Here is a 23,822-nt window from a genome sequence, read left to right on the forward strand (position 1 = left end):
ATGCCCAGAGGACCTGCCCTGATCCCTGTACCTCCAGAAAAAAACCAGGTGCCCCCATGACAGGATCAGTAAATCCAGCTTGTGGAATTTTGAGTTGAGCTTCGTGCCCAGAGGAGAGCTGAGTTATGTGCTGTAGCTCCTACACCTGGGTGGAGACCCATCCCAGGGGCTCCCAGGCCAGCTATTCTGACTGAAATGCCGAGCCCCAGGCTCAGAGATAGACTGTCTTTAAAAAAATAAGGTGTTTAAAAACAAAGGAGGGTACAGTCAGTCTCCTGTCTCCACACCCAACTAAGAATATCTATTATTCACAGCCATCCCTACCATCATTCTGGCTTTAAATGCTTCTTTAATAAATCTGCAAACAGTGAGCCATCGTCACCAGTGTTTAAATGTGGGAGTGATTCCTCGCACGAAAGTGAGTTCAATGCTTGTCTCTCCTAAGCAGCTCTGGTGACTTCCTCTGGTTTCTAACCAGATAAGTGTTGTTTCTGGATTCTCTTTTTCCTTGCAACTGCTCTTGAAAGTTATGATGATAAAAGTGGCTGCTTATATTGAGTATATTACAAGAACTTTAGATTTCTTTAACATGTACTGTCTGTAGTACAGTTATGTACTTTTATGTCAAAGCATCTGTTATCTGATAATGTTCGACACTAATGAGAACACTGTTTTTCCCTCTCTAAATAGCCACACTCTACCTCACAGAACATCAACCTGGGACCAACTGGAAATCCTCAGTAGGTTTAACTTACTTCAACTTTTAAGAAGTGCTGTTTTGAGGATGTGCATTTGTGTGAAGTTAGAGCATTTTAACGGAGCCTGTGGAGTGTGTCCGTGTGACAGTGAATATAATGCTGCCGTTTGTTTCAGAGCTCTAGGAAGCCCAGTAAAGGCTGGGCTTTTTGTTTTAAACTGTTTACTGTGCGTGTGTGCGTGTTTGCTTGTGTGTGCGCACACAGCCATGGAACGTGTATGGAAATCAGAAGACTGCTTGTGGGAGTTGATTCTCTCCTTCTACCGTGTGGGCTCTGGGGTAGAATCCAGGCTGTCAGGCTTGGTGGCATAGAGAATTAGGGACTTACGTGGGAAACACTGGAGACTTCGCTCTACCAGAAAGCTTTCTTGGCCTCTTTACTAAGTACTTGTTTTTCAGAATTACCCAGGACCTAATACTAGTTGAACTGATGTAGTTAAGTTTCTTCACCAGTAGCAGTGGTTAGGTTTGTGAGGAATACAACTGTCTTAGAAAGAAGCTCCTTTGTGAGAGATATCTGTGTCTATATATTATAATGCATGTAAAGGTTTGCCTCCTTTTTTTCTCTTAGAATAATATTGAAGTACCTCTTAGGTCTTTAATGGGTCTTATCTAATTTAGTCGGGAAGGAGCTCCTATTGTCTTAACAAAGGTGATGTACTCGTATAAAGGCTCGAAATCTTGCCCATGGATTTTTGTCCCCCAAATTAATTTGTTAACTTAACGAGGTACAGGGAATGTTTAAATGTTTATATCTTAATTTCTAGAAGACTCATGTTTTTCCATTGTTAATTTCTTTCAGTGCTAAACCAAGTGACTTTGATTTTTTAAAAGTTATTGGAAAGGGCAGCTTTGGCAAGGTAAGGGATTTTGTTTTTTCATGTTCCCATTCTGTGATTAAGCACTTAATGAGTTTCTGATTCGCATGTGTGAGTCATGGGGGTTTTTTGTTTGCAAGATATGGAGTTAATATTAACATCCGTTTTCTGCCAAGCCTTGACAGAATTCTTACGGAGACAAGGTGTGTGCTGAAGTTCTAAGATGAAGTGCGTTTGTCCAGTACATTTGGAGAACTTAGTGTGTGTCAGGGTTCTGTTTAGAAAACTGACTTAGTATGGCTGACAGCCTTTTGGGATAAGTAGTCTATGAAAAAATATGCTCACATCAGTGTAAATGACAATGGGGCGGTGTTGAAATGAAGAGGGCGCATTGACAGGACAGCAAGTGGCTGGGTTGTCAAGAACCTTTCTGAAAATCTCCTTTTTTAACGGAGGCTAGAAGGACAATGTGAGCATCTCCTTGAATCATACAGGAAACCCTGTGTGAGACCCTGCTTAGTCTCAGCGTGTCAGACCCATCACAGAACTGGACAATGTCCAGCCATGCTGAGAAGGGCAAGGTTACCAGGAAAAGGGTCATAAGTGAATTTATCTGAATCACCAAATATATTCTTTTTACAATTTAAAAATCTGTAGTAAACATAAAGATGTGGTTGTTTAATTATATTTTCTTATAGTTGTAGCTGTTAGGATCTTCCGGTTTTCTGAGTTTGAGAACAGAAACTGACCGCATTCTTGTTTGTGTTTGTTTGCTCATCAGATGCATAGTGATCATGTGTTATATTCTGGGCTGTGCCCATGTAAGCAGCCAAGAGTGAGAAGTGAGTGAAAACTCTCAGTAGTTATAGTTTATCAGAATATTATAGGTGATCTGCTGTTAAAAACACAAATGTTGACAAACATCAAGGAGTTAGCGCCAGTCAACCTGCACAAGTCAACCACCCCTACCTTCTCTCTCTCTCTCTCACTCACACTCTCCCCCTAAAAACAACAAACCATTAGCTGGATATGCTCGTGCATGCTTATAATCCCAACTAATTATTAGGGAGGCTGAGGTGGGAGGGTTGTGAGTTCAAAGCCAGCCTGGACAACATAGCATGATGTCATCTCTGAAACAGCGAAATAAAAATACTGGGATTTGTTGTTGTTTTGGAACTCTGCTGATGCCTAGAATCCACAGAATTGGTTCTTGTGTATAAAATGAAATATAAGATAACTGTTAATCTTTTTCCATGTGGGTATATAGCTGATATTACAGTTTAATGAAACGCTGGACCCTACAGCACAGTGATCTGCAAGACCTCCTCCAGCATCTGCCTTGCATTCCTATATGAATAAGTCTGGTTTTAGATGCTATGATTTGTAGTTCTGTCTCCAGACCTGTTTTCTGTCCCACCGGTCTGCTTGTCTGTCCTGGCACCAGCGCTGTGCCGTCCTGACACTGTAGCCTGATGGCCAGCACAAGGCCATTCCTTCTTCAGGATGATATTCTTGCCTTTCCCATGTCTGCATACATTTTAACATCATGTCTACTACTCCAAAACATAGATGGAATTTAATTTGGAGTACATTAAATCTGAGATGAATTTAGGGGGAGAATTAATGTCTTTATGATGGTGTTATATCTACGGACATGGTATAACCTTTTCAATAAATAAACATTTAAAATCTTTTCAACATTTTATAATGTCCTAAATATAATTTTACACCTGATTTATTTAAGTTTGTTCTTTGGTGGTTCTTTTTGAACTGTTGAGAACTTGTTAGTCATTGGTGCTGAGTGTATTTAGGACCTGCAGCACACTGAACAGGAACACATACGCACCAGGAAAGGCATTTGCGTGCATGCTCTAAGCATCATTATTCGTAAGTAGTTTATCAAGAGTATATGCATTATAATAGAATGCTCTGTGTGACAGCACAGAGCATGAAATCAAGACTGTGTTACAGTATAAATATTATATAGAGTGAAAGAAATGAAAAAACATTTTATCTGTATAATTTTAATTGCATAATTTTTTAAAAGTGGAACTTACTAGTTATTGCAAGTTAGGACAGTGTGTTCTAACTTTGAGGAGGAGCTGGGTGGCGTCATGACTGTGATGGGGCAAGAGAGGCTTCAGGAGATTCGACTTGTTTTATTTGACCTATGTAGTGTATGTATGTCTGTTCACTTTATAAAATCTTACCAAGATTTGTGTATTAATATATATAAGCTGTGTTTGATAATAACTTCAGATTCTGTAAAACAATATAAACACACACGTTTCAGTAAATAAAAGCCTAACACACAGAAAGGAAGCAAAGCAGGCATGAATGCAGGGCCCTAGCCTGTTTGAAACATAGCAGAGTGTGAGAGTCAGCTGAACTTGGATGTGGCGCTCTAGTGGGTCTGTCAGTGTCAGCTCTTCTGGGGTGTGCTGTCTGTTCACTTTCCATCTGTTGTCCAATTTGACAGTATACTAAAGGAAGAAAACGCTGTTGGGAGATCAGAGTCTTCTGCGTGCTGGAGTCTTTGATGTCTGCTCTAAGAATGCATTTGAGATGAGCCAGTATCTGAGAAAGAAGGGCCAGGCAGGTGGGAGTTACCAGAAAAGGGGAAAAATAGAGAAAGGAAAAATGTTTCTCCGCCCGGTGCTGTAGAGAATGTAAAAAATGAGGAACAGCAGTTGGGCAGAGGACATTTCATTTCAAGGTGTTTTGACTCCATCTTTATGAATTCCAAACATCTTAAAAATCAGTCGACTTATTTTGCAGAGAACTTTTGGTAGCACGCTTCTCATGCACCTTGTGTAATACGGTACCTTTGTCACAACAGAGCACTGTTGGTGCTAGTATTAACACACGTGCATTGTTTATTCCGAGTTTGTAGCTTTTACCTTCTCTTTTCTACCCGCTATCACTTGACACTTAGGCTCCATGTCTGCTTGGCTTCTTCTTGGCTGTCAGTTTCTAGACTACCCTTGCTTTTGATGACCTTGACAGTTTTGAGGTCTAGTAGTAATTGTACAGCTTGATTTATAGTGGTCTCAAATACCTTAGAGTTATGGTCATGTATCACTTAACGGAAACGTATCTGAATAAATACATTAAAGCGTTTTTATCATTTGGAAGACGCCACAAAGTGTGCTCACACAAACTTAGATATTACAGCCTACTGCAGATCCAGGCCATGCAGTGTGTACCATTGTATGCATGTCAATCATTGACCAAAACATTGGCATGTGTAGCATGACCTTGACTATGTCTCCCTTTTCTGATACGATATCCTCTGTTTTCTAATGTATACCCACAAGCCAGACCACTATAAAAACACAGTGGTCCATGTTGCCTCTTCCTCTGACTTCTTGTGAAGTCAGAGCCTGCCAGAGAAGCCTTCATAAAGTAACTGTGCGTTTTGTTCACTGAAAAAAATTCAGCCGCCCTCCCCGGTAGCCTTGAAGTTCATAGCTCCAGTGTTTTCTCTTTGTGTACTCACCTGTGCGTATCAGGGTGTGTGCATAGTCATCAGAAAGCAAATTGTCGGAGTTCGTTCTTTCTGACCTCATGGACCCCAAGAATCAAAGTTGTCATCAGGTCCTGCCTCAGTGTTCTCTAAGCAAATTCTTCAAGGCTCAAGGCTGGCACATACAGAAAGTCCTTGAGTGACGTATATTTGGTTGACTAGTAAAAAAATCTCAATTCCAATTTATTATGTAACAAATAAATTATTTCAAATAATCAAATAATCAAAACCCTTTTGTCTTATTAAAATGTCTTTTAAAAAGTAGAATTACAGAAGTAAATTCAGCACTGTTCGGTCTTCAAAACAAAACATAGGTTCCTGCGGACCTGCTTTTTGGAAACTGTAAGAACTAGTGTGTGTTGACAGGAATACCTATGAAGCCTTCACCTCTTCAACTGTTTGCAAATCTAACAGGTTCTCCTTGCAAAACGGAAACTGGATGGGAAATTTTATGCTGTCAAGGTGTTGCAGAAAAAAATAGTTCTCAACAGAAAAGAGGTAAAATCAAGTAGCTCTTATTTCTCCTGAGCCTGTTTTCTTCTTTCTCTGCAGTTGTTTTCTGGTATATAATACAAATCGGTATTTTGCTTTCTTTCCAGCAAAAACATATTATGGCTGAACGCAATGTGCTCTTGAAGAATGTAAAACATCCATTTCTGGTTGGATTGCACTACTCTTTTCAAACAGCCGAAAAGCTTTATTTTGTTCTGGATTTTGTTAATGGAGGGGAGGTAAGTTTTATAATTAGCTGTCTAATACAGACGATGGCTAGAGAAAAAACATAGCATGAAATCTGAAAGGTTCTTATGTAACCTTTGAGCTGACAGCGCTTTATCAACAGCTGTTTGTAGCGTGGAAACAGCGTTCGACAGACCACATGCCGTGCAGAACGCAGAGGCTACAGGCACCGTGTGTGGGTGTATCATCAAAGCTGGAGCTCAAGAATGCAAACTGCGATGTTAGCATAAGACACGATGTGTAATCTAGATAAGGGCTGTTTCAACCGTTGCCTGTAAATGGTAGCTCAACACGTTACTTTCTAAAGTGATCAAACGGTTAATCGATGAGGTGACCTCCACATAGTGAGGCCAGTGTGGGAGTGGCTTCGTGTTGTGACGTTTCAGTGTGTTAAAGATTCTGGCAAAGCCGGGCGATGGTGGCGCACGCCTTTAATCCCAGCACTCGGGAGGCAGAGGCAGGCGGATCTCTGTGAGTTCGAGACCAGCCTGGTCTACAAGAGCTAGTTCCAGGACAGGCTCCAAAGCCACAGAGAAACCCTGTCTCGAAAAACCAAAAAAAAAAAAAAAAAAGATTCTGGCAAGATCTCTCTCAGAGAAGATACTATTGTTGTTCAAAACAGGGTTTCCCTGTGTATTCCTGGCTATCCTGGAACTCACTTGTAGATCATATTGGCCTGGCACTGAGAGAGATCCACCGGTCTCTGCCTCCCAAGTACTGGGATCAGAGGCATTCGCCACCACTGCCCAGCAAGAAATGTTTTTTTTTTTAAAGAAAAGGATCATTTTAATCACAGAGTCCTCTGTAAAATCTCCTATCTTTACAAAGGAATCATTTATCCTTCCATCTCAGCAAAGAGAAAAAAAGACGTTCCATGTCACTGTGCTTCAGTTAACTATAGAATAAATGTAACATAAAAAGAAATATAAAATGAGGCACAGTCAGTAATGAAAATGAAGTTCAGAGAAGGTAACTTGGTCTGTTTTACTGCCTCCCTGTGTCTGAAATGTTGGGGGAGCCTCCTAAGCGGATAAGGGACCACGTTCCTCCTTTATCTGTGCTTGCTTCATGGTGCTTTAGGATTTTGCTTTGGGCCCTTTTTGCACAGTGGGCGTTGATACGTGAGCGGTGCAGGTGGAAGCAGGCAGGCTTGTCACCTCCAGGAGGAGCTTCGCTGGGATAACTGGAGGTGGGGAAGAGGTGCTGTAGAAGAGACTGGTGGGTGGTAAGTGAGGCTGGCAGTGGGTAGGCCGGAAGTAAAGATCAGGGAAAAGGGTAGACGCAGACTGTGGTTTCACCATGTGTTTGCTATTGTTGGTTTTTTTTCTTTTAGGGGCACTGTCTTGTTTTTGCTGTTTTGAGACAAGGCCCTGCTGTGTATATAGTTCTTTCCGACTTGTCCCTGTGGCGCCGTGCTGGCCTTAAACTTGCGGCAGTCTCTCTGCCTCAGCCTCCTGAGCGCTGGGCTTACAGGCGTGTGCTGCCAGACCTGGCTCTGTTTGTTTGTTTGTTTGGGTCTCTCTAGGTAGCACAGGCGGTAGGCCTCCAACTCAGCCCTCCCTCCTCAGCCCCCGCTGCTGACGATAGGCCTGTACCAACTCTCCTGCTGTCCTTGCCATCTTTGCCTCCTGGTACTCATCCTTAACAATCTTGACATGGATATGGAGTCTTTTTTTTTTTTTTTTGGTTTTTCGAGACAGGGTTTCTCTGTGGTTTTGGAACCTGTCCTGGAACTAGCTCTGTAGACCAGGCTGGTCTCAAACTCACAGAGATCTGCCTGCCTCTGCCTCCCAAGTGCTGGGATTAAAGGCGTGTGCCACCACCGCCCGGCCTGGATATGGAGTCTTTGTGTACTACTCAATCTCTTCATTAGAACAAGTGAAATGTGGTATGCTGGGCAGATCAGCCTTTCTGAACTAGTTTCCTCATTGATTCCCTGCCTCAAGACTGTGGGGAAGATTAAATAGTACAAGTATATGAAGACCTCAGCATAGAGCTTTTGATTTGCCAAGTCGTCCGGAATGCTAATTACACGGCACATCAAAGTTGTAGGTTGTCCTTAGTAATCTTTTCTGAAGTGGTTGTCTGGAATGGTGCAGACTGTGTGCGCCCTGAGGTCTGAGAGGAGGCAGCAAGGACTGTCAGAGATGCGCTCTGAAGACAGGCGGTGCATGAGAGATGGGGGACAGGAGATGAGAGATCGCACAGGGCAGCAATCAGATGGCCCCCCTCGCTCAGACCATCAGAAGCAGTGTTTCGTGTACTGCCGCGTGACTGATGCTGATGGCTCCCCTCGCTCTTGCAGCTGTTTTTTCACTTACAAAGAGAACGGTCTTTTCCTGAACACAGAGCGCGGTTCTACGCTGCTGAAATCGCCAGTGCCTTGGGTTACCTGCACTCCATCAAAATAGTGTACAGGTTAGTCGTGTGTTCCGGTCACATGGAGAATACCTCTCAAATGCTTCATTTCACACAGTGCTCAGATTTTTCTTTTCTTTTACTTTGATGTAGAGACTTAAAGCCGGAAAATATTCTTTTGGATTCAATGGTGAGTGTTGTCTCCTTAAACATTTTGTAGTGTTCCATTGTTGTTGTGGTTATGCATAGTAGAAAGAATGTCTTAGAGGTCCCCCCCTGTATGACTGAGTGTCTGTAAAGTTCCTGAAGTGACACTAGGCTTTGGGGAGTCCTGCTCGTGTTTTTAAGGGGACAAGGTTGAAAAAAGAGAGCCCACAAAGATAAAGGACTGGCGTGGAGAGCCCCTTGTGATGGGGTAGTTCTGTGTTCTGACCGTGGTGAGAGCTGCTGCAGCACACACACTGCATAGCACCACACACACACACACACACGCACACACACGCATACACACACACACACACACACAGGATTAAAATGTCAGCATTAGTATATGCTGGATGAGGTTACACTCTACTGGTTTTGCAGTTTTGTTTGTTTTTATAGTCATTTTAAAATAAAAAAAAGGATTCAATATTATGAGTTCAGGTCCAGGGATGTAACTCGGTGGGTAGAGTGATTGCTTAGCATGCAGGAAATCCTGGATTTACCCTACTGGGGGGAAAATGGGCACAGTTGTACATGCCTGTAATCCCAGCACTTGAGAGGTGGAGGCAGAAGGGTCAGTAGCTGGGTCACGATATCCTCCACTGCATAATAAACTTAAGGCAGCCTGGGCTATGAGACGCTGGCTCCAGAAACTAAAAAGAATAGGCTGGCAGGGTTACACAGCGGGTGAACGACACTTGCCACAACCCGAGCTCAGTGTTTAGGACCAGCGGTAGAAAGAGAACCAGCCCTCAAAAGTTGTCCCCGACCTGCACATCACGCGCTTCTCTTTCCCTCTGTCTTTTGTGTGCGCACATACAGACACATGCACACACTTCTCTCTTTCCCTCTCTCTTTCTCCCTTGTGCTCTTTCACACATACATACATAATTAATAAATAATTTGTGTTTTTGTTTTTTTAAGTTAAGGGGCTAGAAGGATAGCTCAGTGGTTAGGAGCACCTGCTAGTCTTACAGAGGACCCAGGTGTGGTTCCTGGTACCCACGTCGAGTGGCTCACAACCACTTGCATCTCTGGCTGGAGAGGATCTAGTGCCTTCTAGTAGTCTCAGGCACCTGCCCAGGGATGCATGCGTGCACATAAAATAAAAAGTTGTCATATTTAAAGTTTGCTAACTCACGTCTATGCATTGCTCTATCTCACTGCCCTGTGTTTGTCAGGGACATGTTGTCTTAACAGATTTCGGGCTTTGCAAAGAAGGAATTGCTATTTCTGATACCACCACCACCTTTTGTGGGACACCAGAGGTAAGAACTATGTCTGATCGTTGATGTCATTTATAAGATATAAATGTACGCCACACATGGCATATTCAGAAGAGGTGAAATAAGCTTCCTAGAGCGTGCAGCTTCCTGGAGATGTAGAACCGTAGAGTGGGCATCTTCCGTTATGGATTTGAAATGCCACAAGACCCTTTTGAATGATCTAACAAACATAATATGCTTCTTTTTAGTATTAAAATTTTTCCTTGAATGTCATTAAACATTTAATTATATTTCTAATCTTTCTAGAAAGAATTTCGGTCAGTAAAAATGTCCTAAAATTCATGGTGGGGGTAGTTGCACGACACTGTGACCATGCTGACTTCACTGAGCTGGACACTATAGAGTGTTGGACAGTGTGTAACTATCTTATCACAGCTTTGTTGTATATGAACTGTGTCAGGGCTGGAGACACGGCTCAGCAGTTATGAGCACTTGCTGCTCTTGTGCAGGCTTGGGGTTCACACCCATTACACACCATGTGGTTCACAACTATCCATAACTTCAGCTCCAGAGGATCACACACCCTCTTCTGGCTTCCAAGGGCACTGCATGCGTGTGGTGTACATACATATATGCAGGCAAAATATACACACATAAAACTAATTAAATCTAAAAATAGCTTTTAAATGATCTTAGCAGATATGGAAAACATTTTATAACTGCAGTTATAAATGTTATAATTGGTCTCAGTTCATTTTTAATAGGTGGTTGGAATATTTTGTGAAAGTCGTTTTCTTAACAAGAAAATAAGTCAGTAGATATGAAAGAAACTCACAAATGAGTATTTACCAGGGTTTGTGTCATTCTCATGTTTCCCAGGGAGATTGTGTTTTTTATTTTTAATCCTAATCCTTGCAGTTTGGTTTAAATCTTTTCTGTATACACGTATGGAAATGTTATAACCTTCATTAATATGTGTACTTAATGTTTGTGAATTCGTAATGAGGTTTTTCTTTACAAATTAAAATAATTTAAGCTTTCTAAATTTGCTTGCAAATTGGCTACTGCAGTTCTTAATAGTAATTGTCACTATGAGCTCAAGGATTCAAGGCCAACTTGAGTAATGTATTGAGACTGTAAGAGCAGATGAACTCTTTAAGTGGAACCATTTTATTATTATTTTTTGCTTTTTTATTTATTTATTAAAGATTTCTGCCTCCTCCCCGCCACCGCCTCCCTTTTCCCTCCTCCTCCCCCAATCAAGTCCCCCTCCCTCATCAGCCCAAAGAACAATCAGGGTTCCCTGCCCTGTGGGAAGTCCAAGGACCACCCACCTCCATCCAGGTCTAGGAAGGTGAGCATCCAAACTGCCTAGGCTCCCACAAAGCCAGTACGTGCAGTAGGATCAAACTCATGGAACCATTTTAAATAATAATTGGATGGGGTTTGTTTGGGGTTTTTTTTGTTGTTTTGTTTGTTTGTTTTTGAAACAGGGTCTTATTTAGCCCAGGGGAAGACTTTCTCCCAACACACACTCAGCATTGTGGTCTTCTTTTCTCTATGGCCCTAATCTCTGGACAAAGTGCTGTATTCTTGTATTTGGAAGTGTTCTGGTTGACGTCACCAGAAAAGCCACTGTGACAGAATGAGAAAGCACAAATCATTGAAAATCTAGATAATATATTTTTTGAAAATCTAGATACTATGTTTTTAGTATGAGCACCCAGAATTTGTTGACTTTGTCTTCCGCTCTCATCTTTTTCTGTAGTACCTTGCTCCTGAGGTGATCAGAAAACAGCCCTATGACAACACTGTGGATTGGTGGTGCCTGGGTGCTGTTCTCTACGAGATGCTGTATGGGCTGGTAGGTATTTCCACTGCAGTATTGATAATACAGTAATCAATAATCTCATGTCCATAGATGAGATGGTACCAGCAAAGCAGTATTGGCCTTATCAAATGAGTTCAAAACCATATTGGGAATATGCATATGCAGAAAAACTTTATTACTTTTTGCGGGGGGGAGAAAGATTTCAAGTCTTGGTTTCTCTGTGTAACGGCCCTGGCTGGCCTGGAACTCACTTTGTAGAGGAGCCTGGCCTTGAACTCACAGAAATCTGCTCACCCCTGTCTCCCAAGTGCTGGGATTAAAGGTGTGCGCCACCAGGCCCAGCACCAGTCTATCCTCTCCGTGCTACGTTAGTTGTTTTCCTTCCTCTGGCAGTTTTAGAAATAGACACGCAGTCTTGACGTGGAATTTCCTTGTTTTCTTTGCTTGTTTACACCAAGCATCACCTGCCTAATTTCAAAATGATGGGAATAAAGTTTTCAATAATAGCATATTACTATTGTTTTAAAAAGAGAGTGTCTTTGGGATTTGACCTTCCATTCTGTCTTTAAGGGATTGAATTTCTGCATGCATTTTCAGCTTGTATATCACCGGATACCACCCATTTCCCTTCTCTGAAAACATCATGGCTTAAAGAATTGACTGAAAAAAAAATTATGTTTACTGTGCAATTGAAGTCTACAATTTTCAGTAAGACACCTAAGAGCTATTGGTTAAATGAACGTTTTATTACTACACTGGGAGATCACTCTCCAACTAGAGCAACCTGTTTAGGCTTCTTAGTTCATATATCTTCATATTTTTAACATTTTTCTTTGTGTGTGGGGGAGGAGGAGGCAGAGCTCACAGTACTGGGGTTACAGGCATTCCTGGCATTTTATGTGGGTACTGAAGATCTGAACTCAGGTTCTCCTGTTTGTACGTCAAGTACTTTATTGACTAAGCCATCTTCCTAGCCCCTAAATTTTGTTTTTCTTTGGCCCCTTTGAAGTTATTGGGGTTGCTTTCTAGATACTTTCTATGGCCCTCTAAGTATACAGCAGCCCCATGCAGTGACCTCTGAGGTAGCAGCCAGTGCTGGTGCTAAGTGCACCATCATCAGTTCAGGGAGTAGGGGGAGAGAGAGAGAGACTCACTCCTATAAACATGGAGCTCAGTGAAGTTCAGCATATTCTAGATTCCACAGAAGAATAGACACAGGCAGCTGTCCTTCCCTTGACTGTGGACGCCTTGTTAAAAGCTACTTTTAAAGTAATGCTGGTGACAATGAATTTCAGATAACCACTTAATACCTTAACTTTATTTAGGCACTAATTGTCATCTAGATATGTCAGAATCCTTTGTATTTCTTTGAAGGACTTAGAAGTATAAAATAAAGTTATACTTTAAAAGGTAAAATTTTTGTCTTTCTTACAAAAAAAAACTGACAAGGCTATAAAACTCCCCTAACTTTAAATATTATTTTTATTGCAAAACTTTTAGCTAGATAATTAGCTGTAAGGCGTTCTCCCAATACTGTAATCATCACACGTACTTACGAAGGAATAGCATCTTCAGGTCTCTATTCCTTTGGTGACTTTATTCTCAAATCTTAAATCATTTGACATTTGATCTGTCTGGAATGCCTGTTTCCAGTGACTCTGTCATCACACCTGTGTGTCTTAGTCACTGTTTTGTTGCTGTGGAGACACCATGACCAAGGCAACTCTTCTAACTGGGACTTGCTGACGGTTTCAGAGGCTTAGTCTGTTGTCTTGGTGAGGAAAATGGCACTGGAACAGTAGCCAAGAGCTGCATCCTAGTCCACTGGCCAGGAGACACTGGATCTGGCATGGGCCTTTGAAACCTCAAAGCCCACCCCTAGTGACATGCTTCCTCCAGCAAAGCCACACCTCCTGATCCTGCTAATCCTTCACAGATAGCTCCACTCTGTGATGACTAAGCCAAATGTATGACCCTACGGGTTGATTCTTACTCTAACCACCGCATTCTGATATGGCCAGTCATTGTTTTTTGTGAAACATGGTATTACAGGCATGGGATTTAAAACAGTCCACACACAGCTACTGGAAAGCCTGACCCTATTTCATCCCCACAAGCATGTGTTAAGCTAGACAGAGCACCAAGCTTTAGAATCTCTGCCACAGACTATCTACCGATGTCTGCATTCCCCAGGAGGGCCATGAGTTTCTGCAACTGTCAAACCCAACTGCTCTCTAAAGACCAAAGCCAAGCACAACACCTTAGTCCTGGCTGGCCTGGAATTCACCCTGTAACCTTGCTGGAATTCACAGAGGTCCACCTGCCTCTGACTTCCAGGTCCTGGACTGAAGGAGTAGGCCACCTTAGTGAGCAGTCCAACATGTTTTCAACCATTTGCACGTAAGTCACTAACCTCTGTTGCTTTGGGTTTCCGCAGCCTCCTTTTTATTGCCGAGACGTTGCTGAAATGTATGATAATATTCTTCATAAGCCCCTGAATTTGAGGCCAGGAGTGAGTCTCACAGCGTGGTCCATTCTCGAAGAACTCCTAGAAAAAAACAGGCAGAATCGACTTGGTGCCAAAGAAGACTTCGTATGTATCCTATTTCTGAGTACCGATCGTTAAACTTATTTAAAATTTGGAGATAAATCCTTATTTTATTTGGTGTTAGTGAAATAGTTGTTATTACAGAGTTAAAGGCGAAGGGCATTCTTGCCCCCAGTTTCTAGTTGTGTTTATGTACTTTAATTTAGTTCTGTCTTCATTTGATCTTAGTGACCATTTGCTGGATACCCGGTGTCTAGCTTTTGCACTCCGTTGCTTCTTGGTTTTCATTTATGACAGTTTCTTCTCCTATATATGAAGTGTCCTATAGTATTTTTTTTTTTAGAAGAATGTTTTACTGCTTAGCTCAGAATCTAATGTCCCTGCCTCAGGCTCCAGAGTGCTAGGATTGGAAATACATGCCATGCCCAGAAGTCTTACTTTTTTTGTATCTTGTTGTTACTGTTTGTTTTGTTTTAAGACAAAGTCTGTATTGTGCAGGCTAACTTCAAACTAGCAGCAATCCGCCTGCCTCAGCCTCCCAAGTGCTGGGATTATAGGAATATGTCACCACACCCAACATGAGAAGTTTAAAATTTTGTTGCTACATAATACAGACATTTCCCTAAACACAAACATTTCCCTGAACACAAATTATCCAACTCATAAGCTTTTGTGGGGTTTAAGGCTACGTAAATGTTTAAAGCATTTTCTCTTTGTGTGTTTTAGTTGTGAGCCTAGCCTTTAATGGCTGAACCTTCTCTACAGCCCAGAAAACATTTTTTTAGTATTTATTTATTTATTTATTTGTTATGTATACAATATTCTGTCTGTATGTATGCCTGCAGGCCAGAAGAGGGCGCCAGACCCCATTACAGATGGTTGTCAGCCACCATGTGGTTGCTGGGAATTGAACTCAGGATCTTTGGAAGAGCAGGCAATGCTCTTAACCGCTGAGCCATCTCTCCAGCCCAGAAAACATTCTTTTTATTAAGAACATTTTAAGGGGCTGGAGCAGTAGTAACTCAGTCCTTAAGAGAGCTGGTTGCGGTCCATGCAGGCCAAACACCCATACATAAAAAATAATAAAATAATAATAAATTTTTAAGAATTGCTTTTGAGATAGGGCCTCACTATATGTGTAAGTCCTTGGCAGGACTTGAACTCACTAAGATCCACTTGCTTCTACCTCCCCAGTACTGGTATTAAATGCATATGTCACCATTCGAGCCCAGCTTTAAAAGGATTTTGTTTTGTTTTGTGTTTTGTTTCTCGAAACAGGGTTTCGCTGTAGCTTTGGAGCCTGTCCTGGAACTAGCTCTTGTAGATCAGGCTGGCCTCGAACTCACAGATCCACCTGCCTCTGCTTCCTGCATGCTGGGATTAGAAGTTACATACCACCACTGCCCAGCTAAAAGGATTTTTTTAAGTACCACTTTTCTTTCTTTCTTTTTTTTGAGAATTTGCTGACACCCCCATGAGATAATTATGAAATCTGCCCATTGTTTCAGATCAGGGAACTCAATTTGCTCATGTTATCAATATTATGTTAACATGTCACAAACTGGTAAGAAACATGAACTTGTCAACTCCTCTTCCAGAAATTTGTGGAAAAGTTCAAGCCTTCAACTTGAACTATGTGGACAGTAGACGCTTCTGCTGCTACCCTCGCCCCCTGCTGGCCGTTCAGTGGCTGGCTCTGTCATTGTCTCCCTCAGTCTTGTTCATGTTCATAACTGCTCCATCCCTTCCTTGAGTTCATTGTCAGAAATGGCAACACAAGATGAGTCCGGCTGTTGCATCCTGGGCTTCTGAATAGTGTGAAGAAAAAGTTTCAGGTTGGGGTTCGAGCAGTGCAGGTGTGCAGTGTGACGGTCACAGGTTGGGGTTCGAGCAGTACAGGTGTGCAGTGTGACGGTCACAGGTTGGGGTTCGAGCAGTGCAGGTGTGCAGTGTGGCTGTCACAGGTTGGGGTTCGAGCAGTGCAGGTGTGCAGTGTGACGGTCACAGGTTGGGGTTCCAGCAGTGCAGGTGTGCAGTGTGGCCGTCACAGGTTGGGGTTCGAGCAGTGCAGGTGTGCAGTGTGACGGTCACAGGTTGGGGTTCCAGCAGTGCAGGTGTGCAGTGTGGCTGTCACAGGTTGGGGTTCCAGCAGTGCAGGTGTGCAGTGTGACGGTCACAGGTTGGGGTTCCAGCGGTGCCAGCATGCAGTGTGGCCGTCACAGGTTGGGGCTCCAGCAGTGCCAGCGTGCAGTGTGGCGGTCACAAGCCTCCACTGCACTCACCACTGCTGGCCATGTTTCCTGTCTCTCCATTCAGCTGGTACTCCGCACTCCCTGCTTACTATCCCGAACCTCCTCTCTGAGAAGAAATGTGGAACATTCCTGTGGCTTTTGTCTTTTACTGTGCTCCTGTGGAAGTTAATGCACTGGTACACAGCTTTTCTCCACCACTGAAGACCACTCTCTAGTGGTCCTGACAACCACGCATACTAAACACTTCATGCTGTGTAGTTGATCTTCTCTGTTTTTACTAAGAACACAGACGGACAGCCAGACCCTCTTGTTCACCAAGGAACCTTGTGTCGATGGTTACATTGGCCAAATACAGCTCCCGCAGAAAGCTGGGCATCTTCGTTATTCTGTTAGAATAACGTAAGCTAAAGGTGAACCTCAGTGGAGTAACGTTCTTAGCACGTAATGGGGTCCTGCCTTTGATCCCAGAACCACAAAATAAAACACACCAAAAAAAAAAAAAAAAAAAAAAAAAAGCAAACGTATCTTTTTCTTTAAGCTTTTTGGAATGTTTGTATTGACCCCGCCCACCTTGTAGGGCAGATGATCTTGCTTCCCCTTTACTGGGATATAACTGCTGTCTGAGTTGGGGAGCTGCTACCCCTGTACTGTGACCTTAGCCTGTCTGCTCTTATCTTCTTCCTGCTGCCGTGGGAAAGGCTCATCTCCATCTGTGTCCTGCACCCTAGTCCTTTGCCAGGGACCTGTGTGTGGCTTTGTCTGCACAAATATCTGCTCCCTTCTGTTTTACTTACTTCCATTTGGTAATTAAACATGAACATGTGTGTTTCTCAGCTTCTCTTATAGCCAGTTTAAAATTTCTCGGCTTCTAGTGGACTCCACTTCTCTCGTGTTGCCCGTCTGTATTTGGGCCCTCCTCCTTACTCTGCCTTATAAACCATACAAGGTCTTCTCAGCCCAGGAGGTGTGTAGGGCCCTGTGGTTGTCCTCAAACCCTCTTTGTGCGGTGGCTTTGGTTACTGTCTTGTCTTCATAGCACATTCACCCCTTCGGTCCAGATCGCCTTGTAAACTCTACACTTACATAGTGCCTGCTTTCTTCATACTTGAGTACCTTGGTCACAGCGTGTTCTAAGTTGAAATCCTGGACTTGGGAGATGACGTAGTTCATAAAGTGTTTGCTGAGCAAGCATGAGGCCCTGCATTCACCACGTGGGACCCAGGTGAAAAGCTGTGCAGAGTACATGCTTCTATAACCCCCACACTGGAGGGTGGGCGCAAAGGGGTTTGGGCATTGAGCAGTGAAAGTCTGTCTCTAAGCAAAAGGCAGAGAGTGATAGAAAACACCAGGCATCTCCCCGGCTTACATAGCACACATATATGCATCATGTACACAAAAATCCTCTAAAACTAAAATTTTCATATTAATCTCATTTTTAGTTGAAATCTTACCGATACGCTATGCTCCTTTTCATATGAACATGGAATAAGAATATTCCTTCTCTGTATTGTAGGACTCTCACTTGCTTGACCTAACTAACCTCTTTAGGGTTTTCATATTCGTCTGGAATATTCTCTATTTATTTATTGTCTGATTAATTCTTATGTATCTTCCAGACCTCAGTAGTGAGGTTCGTTTTCTCAGTAGTGAGGTTTGTTAAGAAACGAAAGCTTGCTTTGTGCACTGTGAGTAGCAGCAGATACGGCAAAAAGAGCTTCCCAGGACCAGAGAAATAGCTCAGAGGCTGAGTGCCGGCAACAGCATTTGATTCCCAGCACATACACTGAGCAGCTCAGAAAAACCTATAACACCAGCTTCAAAAAATTCAAGACCTCTTCTGGCCTCCGTGGGCACGTGCACACACATGCATATACACACTAAATAAACTAAAACATAAAATTAAATTAAAAAAAAAAACCCACTTGCCTACTTCAGACATTCATTACCTTAATCTTTTTTTAACCCACCAGACTGTGTTGTTGGTGGATTCCTACTTTGTAACTTCTGTGGAGCCCTGACGGGAAAAAGCTAAACAAGGACTGTGCTGGCTTGTGGGTGTGTGTGGGGATGGTCAAGCCCTGGCTTTCACGTCTGCCCACTGCAGAAGGCTCTGCTGACTTTATGTGTTTTCAGATATTAGTTACCTATACCTGCGTACTGGTTTATTCTTTCTACAACACTTTCCTTCCCGTGACTTTATGTTCATCCTTTAGAAACCCATGATCTCTGTAGGACAGGATTGCTGGCCTGTCTCACCTGTGGGGAAACCGTCTGTGACAGGCGCACTGCCGATTCTAAGTTAGTCTTTCCAGGGTATGACCAGGAGTGGCATAAATATCCCACTAAAACACTGAGTGGTGAAATGGAAGTAGTCTAACCTTGTAACATTCTTCGTTGAGTCCTTACGTTTTTGTCATTACTAAAACTACTGTTTTAATTTTCTAGCTTGAAATCCAGAATCATCCTTTTTTTGAATCACTCAGCTGGACTGACCTTGTACAGAAAAAGATCCCACCGCCGTTTAACCCTAATGTGGTGAGTCCATAGTTTTCTAAAATAGTGAAAACTACAGCTTTGATTTTGGGGATGGACCCCCGAAGCTGACTGGAATCGAAGGGGTCGGTTCCTAAGTATTTTTGCAATCTGTCACTGAGAGGTTCCTAGCTCAGGGGTAGAGGACTTGCTAGTCTTCCCCCAGGGGGGAAAAAAGGAAAGAAAATGACATCAACATGATGGTGACCAGTGAGATCCCGGTTAGATGAAGTTTCTTCCTGCAGAGTAATCATGAAATGCTTCTTTGCAAACACCAAAAGGGTGATCTTAATAAAGAGATGGACACTAAGGAGGCATTATCGTTTCTGTCCATACTAAACCAACATTCAAGTAATGATAATGTTTTTCTAGGGACAAATAAATATGTGTGTGGTCTATGTACATATTTGTATGAGTGTATCTATGTGTGCATGCATGTGAATCGTGTGTGTGTGTGTGTGTGTGTGTGTGTACACACCGAGGTCGAAGCTTCCTCCACAGTCTTGCGCACCATAGCTTTTGAGGTAGGTTTTCTCACTGAACCCAAGCGTACTCATTTCAGCTGGGCTGGCTTGCCAGTGAGCTGCAAGGATCCACCCTCTCTGCCTCCCTCCTCCCTGGTGCTGGATTCACACGTGTGTAACACTGCTTTGCCTGGGACATGGGTCCTGGAGATTTGAACTCAGGTCCTCATGCTTGCTTGCCAAATACTTTTATCAGTTCAGCTGTATCCTTAGCCCCGAGCAAAATCTTTTAATGAGAATATAAATTGTCATGTTTTTTCTAGGAAATAGTAAGTGTGTTATTAAAATGTCATGTTCAGGGCCTGGAGAGATGGCTCAGAGGTTAAGAGCGTTGCCTGCTCTTCCAAAGGTCCTGAGTTCAATTCCCAGCAACCACATGGTGGCTCACAACCATCTGTAATGGGATCTGGTGCTCTCTTCTGGCCTGCAGGCATATACACAAACAGAATATTGTATACATAATAAATAAATAAATATTTTTTAAAAAAATGTCATGTTCATGTTAGCTAAACTAGTGAAAGTAGTTCACCTAAAGATACATTTTTAAACAAAAAGCTGATCAGAGATGTGTTTGATAGAATTAACAGCATATCAAGTTTTAGAAACTAATATATAGTAATAAAGAAATTGTCAGTAATCATGTTAGTAACCTCTGGTAGCTTTCTTTGTGGATATACATACTTTGTATTTGGTCATCGTGTATAACGTGCTCCTCAGATGAGTTGTGAACTTACTACTATCAATGTTCTCATTAGTGTACCTGTTTATAAGTGAGTAAATGGACGGACAGTCACAGCTGAAAAGTGACGGTGTCAATATTCAAGTCTGGGTGGGATTCCAAAGTCCTCTTTGTTGTGTGTTTGCGTGGGGGTGGAATTTTCCAAAGTCATTGTTCTTGTGTGTTTGCATGGAGCTGGGATTCCAAAGTTGTCGTTGTTGTGTGTTTGCGTGGGGGTGGGATTCCAGAGTCATTGTTGTGTGTTGGCATGGGGGTGGAATTCCAAAGTCGTTGTTGTTGTTGTGTGTTGGCATGGGGGTGGGATTCCAAAGTCGTCGTTGTTGTTGTGTGTTGGCATGGGGGTGGGATTCCAAAGTCGTCGTTGTGTGTTTGCATGGGGGTGGGATTCCAATGTCGTTGTTGTGTGTTGGCATAGGTGTGCATGCACGTGAGTGCACATCCCTGTGAAGGCCAGAAGGAATCCTTGGTGTCATTCCTTGGGCATCATCAGTTTTATTTTGTGTTCTGAGACAAAGACTCACTGGCCTGAAATGAGGCTGACTGAGCAGCTGGCCAGGGTTTGGCTGCCTGCACCTCCCCAGTGCTGGAATGACACAGCCTGATGCAGGTTCTCCTGTCTACAGAGCGAGTGCCTCAGTCAGTGAGCCATTTCCCCACCCAAATCTCCTCATTTGATGTTGCTGTGAAACATAGAGGGATGAGGACATTACTTCAAAAAGTAAATGTGATTCTCTGTACTTTGGCTTAGCTAAAATTCAGATTCTGTGCATAATAGCTGTGATACTTCACATCTACCGACACAACAGTATTTGTATTCTGACTTACTTCATGTAGTTCAGAATTGATGGTTTCAAAAATGATTACTCTGGTAAGGATAGTTTTTGTCCTGATGTTTACTTTGGGGTTAGAGAGGCTCAATCCCCATTCTTACTTCACTGAAGAGGAAACAGGCATATAGGAAAATTATATAAGGAATTGCAGCTAACACTTCTCATAATCAGAATGTGATGACGGTTTTTGGTGTGTTTATGTCTGTGTGTTTTGAGTACATTGATATGCTGGAGACTGATGTTGTTAAGCAGGGGCTCTACCACTGAGATAAATCTCCAGCTCTGAAATTATTTTTTAAATAACTAATTTTATTTTATGTGCATTGGTGTGAAGGTTTCAGATTCCCTGTAACTTGAGTTATAGACAGTTGTAAGCTGCCATGTGGTAGCTGGAAATTGAACCTGGATTCTCTGGAAGAGCAGCCAGTGCTCTTAACCTCTGAGCCATCTTCATCCCTCTGAAATCATTAAATTTTTGTTTATTTTTTATTTGTGTGTGTGTGTGTGTATGCACACATACACATGTGTCTGAGTGTGCTTATGAGTACCACATGCATCCCTGGTGCCTGATAAGGCCAGAAGAGAGCATTAGATCCTGCAACTGAAAGTTAAGACCATTGTGAACCATCTGACGTAGATGCTGGGGACCAAACCTGGGTCCTCTGCAATTCTAATATACCCACTTTTCAATTTTCTTGAGATTTTATTTATTTTTCTCTTATGTGTTTGTGTATGAGTGTTTGCCAGAATGTATGTAGATGCATACAGGGCTCATGGAGGCCAAAAGAGGGTATCAGATGATGGAGGAGGGTCATCTGTCTATCTGTTACTCTCATTGGTTAATAAAGAAACTGACTTGGCCATTTGATAGGCCAGCCCTTAGGTGGGTGGAGTAGACAGAACAGAATGCTGGGAGGAAGTGAGGCAATCGCCATGCCTCTCCTCTCTGGGTCAGATGCCATGGTCAGACATGCTGAATCTTTCCCGGTAAGCCACCACCTCGTGGTGCTACACACATTATTAGAAATGGGTTAATCAAGATGTGAGAATTAGCCGACAAGAGGCTAGAACTAACGGGCCAGTCAGTGTTTAAATGAATACAATTTGTGTGTTATTTCGGGTGTAAAGCTAGCCGTGTGGGAGCCGGGCCGGATGAAAAGCAGGCCTGCCCACAGCTCATCACTACAGTCAGATCTCTTGGTTACAGATTGTTGTAAGTCACCATATAAGTGCTGGAACTTGAACCTGGTTCCTCTGGAAGAACAGCCAGTGCTATTTTTTATTATAATTTTTTTTTAAATAGGATATACTTTGATCATGCTTTCTTCTCATATCCCCCACGCCTTCCTACCCACCCAACCTTATGTTCTCCCTCCCTTTAAAAAATCAACACACAGTCAGCTAGCTGGGTTTAATGGTGCACACTTTTAATATAAGCAAGCACTCAAGAGTCAGAGGCAAAAGGATATCTGAGTTCAAAGCCAGCCTGGTCTACAGAAGGAGTGCCAGAGCCACCCAGCGAAACCTGTCTCAAAAAAATAAAAAAATAAATAAACCACAAAAACAAAACAAAAAAGCAAAGTACATGTGTGTTTGCATGCATGCACACACAAATGGGACAAATGAAAATCAAAATGAAACCAAAGACCAGTAAGACCCCCCCCCAAAAAAATGCCAAAAGCAAAATGAAACAGAAAGCCTACCAAATAGTCTTGTGTCAGGAAGACAGTGTTTCCTTGTAGACATCCTTCACCTCTGACTCTTACAGTCTTTCTGCCTCCTTTTCTACACGGATCCCTGAGCCTTCAGATGGTTGTGAACCACCATGTGGTTGCTGGGAATTGAACTCAGCACCTTTGGAAGATCAGTAGTGCTCTTAACCTCTGAGCCATCTCTCCAGCCCCATTTTTACAGACTTTACTAAGGGATTTATTCATATCTTATCCTTTTTAAGGCTCTTATATTCATAATTACGTCCACCATATGCATTTTCCAGGGCCTGCTGCTTTTTGGTGGAGACACATTGTCTTTGCTATTTATGTTTGTGTTTTTGTGCTGGGATCTAAGCATCCACGTTACAGTGTCTGAGGTGCTTCTTGGTGTCAGTATCTGCTCTTGGCTCTGTTGGGTCAGAGATCTGTTCTTTGGTGTTGTTGCCCTCTCTGGATCCTGAGCAAATGTGGTGAGTCTCTGTCAGAGTCCCTTGGCTACTCAGACGGTGACAGAAAGGAATGGCCTTGGAGGAGAGGCTTTGAGGGTTGGTGAGAAAAAGCAAGAAAGATGGAGCCCTCAGGGAAGAGGGACTCCTGCTGCAGAAAGAACTAAGAGTAAATCTGCAGAGTGCCAGAGCGCAGAAAAGATTGAGGGAGTCACAGCCCAGCGTGGACCCTAAGGGTGCCTGTGTTTTCCTGACACGAAGGGATGGAGATGACCCTGAAGAGAAGACTGACAGCTGGTGAGAAGGAGCTAAGCCAGGTCTACCCACAGCCGGTGCTCTTAGCCACCGAGCCACCTCTTTTCCTTTTCATTCCAAAGTCTATAACCCCAGAGAACTTTGTAGTCTGAGGGAGAATTTAGCATTCCAAGTTCATTCCCTGTTGGCTGATTGAGTTGTAGATTTACAGGGCTAACTGACATCCTGAGCTTATTTTCTCTGCCCTGAGTCCCTATCTTTGTAATTCAGTTGGACTTCTTGACCTGGGCATGAAAGATTTCCCTTCCCTGTAGCACAGAAATAGCCTGGAGGCTTTTACAAGCCCAGCACCTGAGTTTGCTAGTCTCAGTTCCTCTCTGTAAACGTAGCTAAAGGGAAGGTTCAGTGACTGCCAGCACTGGAGAAGCACTGCCTTGGAGCTAAGCCTTTACCTTGTTCATCTTACTTTCCCATCATCGGATCCCTCAGGTCTTGACAGCTAAGGGTGGCCTCACCAAGATCTTGA

The 23,822-nt window shown here is 42.9% G+C and overlaps 1 protein-coding gene across 3 annotated transcripts in view; it reads left to right on the forward strand.

Annotated features, from left to right (window-relative positions):
- The window catches only part of Sgk3 (serum/glucocorticoid regulated kinase family member 3), a 105,776-nt gene that overhangs the window by 79,253 nt on the left and 2,701 nt on the right, over positions 1-23,822 (forward strand). For all 3 annotated transcript variants that reach the window (XM_057790921.1, XM_057790923.1, XM_057790922.1), the window contains exons 7-16: positions 691-740; positions 1,560-1,617; positions 5,516-5,599; positions 5,701-5,832; positions 8,145-8,257; positions 8,351-8,387; positions 9,583-9,669; positions 11,396-11,491; positions 13,896-14,051; positions 18,704-18,793. In XM_057790921.1, coding sequence (XP_057646904.1) covers positions 691-740; positions 1,560-1,617; positions 5,516-5,599; positions 5,701-5,832; positions 8,145-8,257; positions 8,351-8,387; positions 9,583-9,669; positions 11,396-11,491; positions 13,896-14,051; positions 18,704-18,793 — 903 coding nt within the window. The remainder of the gene's footprint in view (positions 1-690; positions 741-1,559; positions 1,618-5,515; positions 5,600-5,700; positions 5,833-8,144; positions 8,258-8,350; positions 8,388-9,582; positions 9,670-11,395; positions 11,492-13,895; positions 14,052-18,703; positions 18,794-23,822) is intronic.

Source organism: Chionomys nivalis, chromosome 16, assembly GCF_950005125.1.
Source record: "Chionomys nivalis chromosome 16, mChiNiv1.1, whole genome shotgun sequence".
NCBI lineage: Eukaryota > Metazoa > Chordata > Mammalia > Rodentia > Cricetidae > Chionomys > Chionomys nivalis.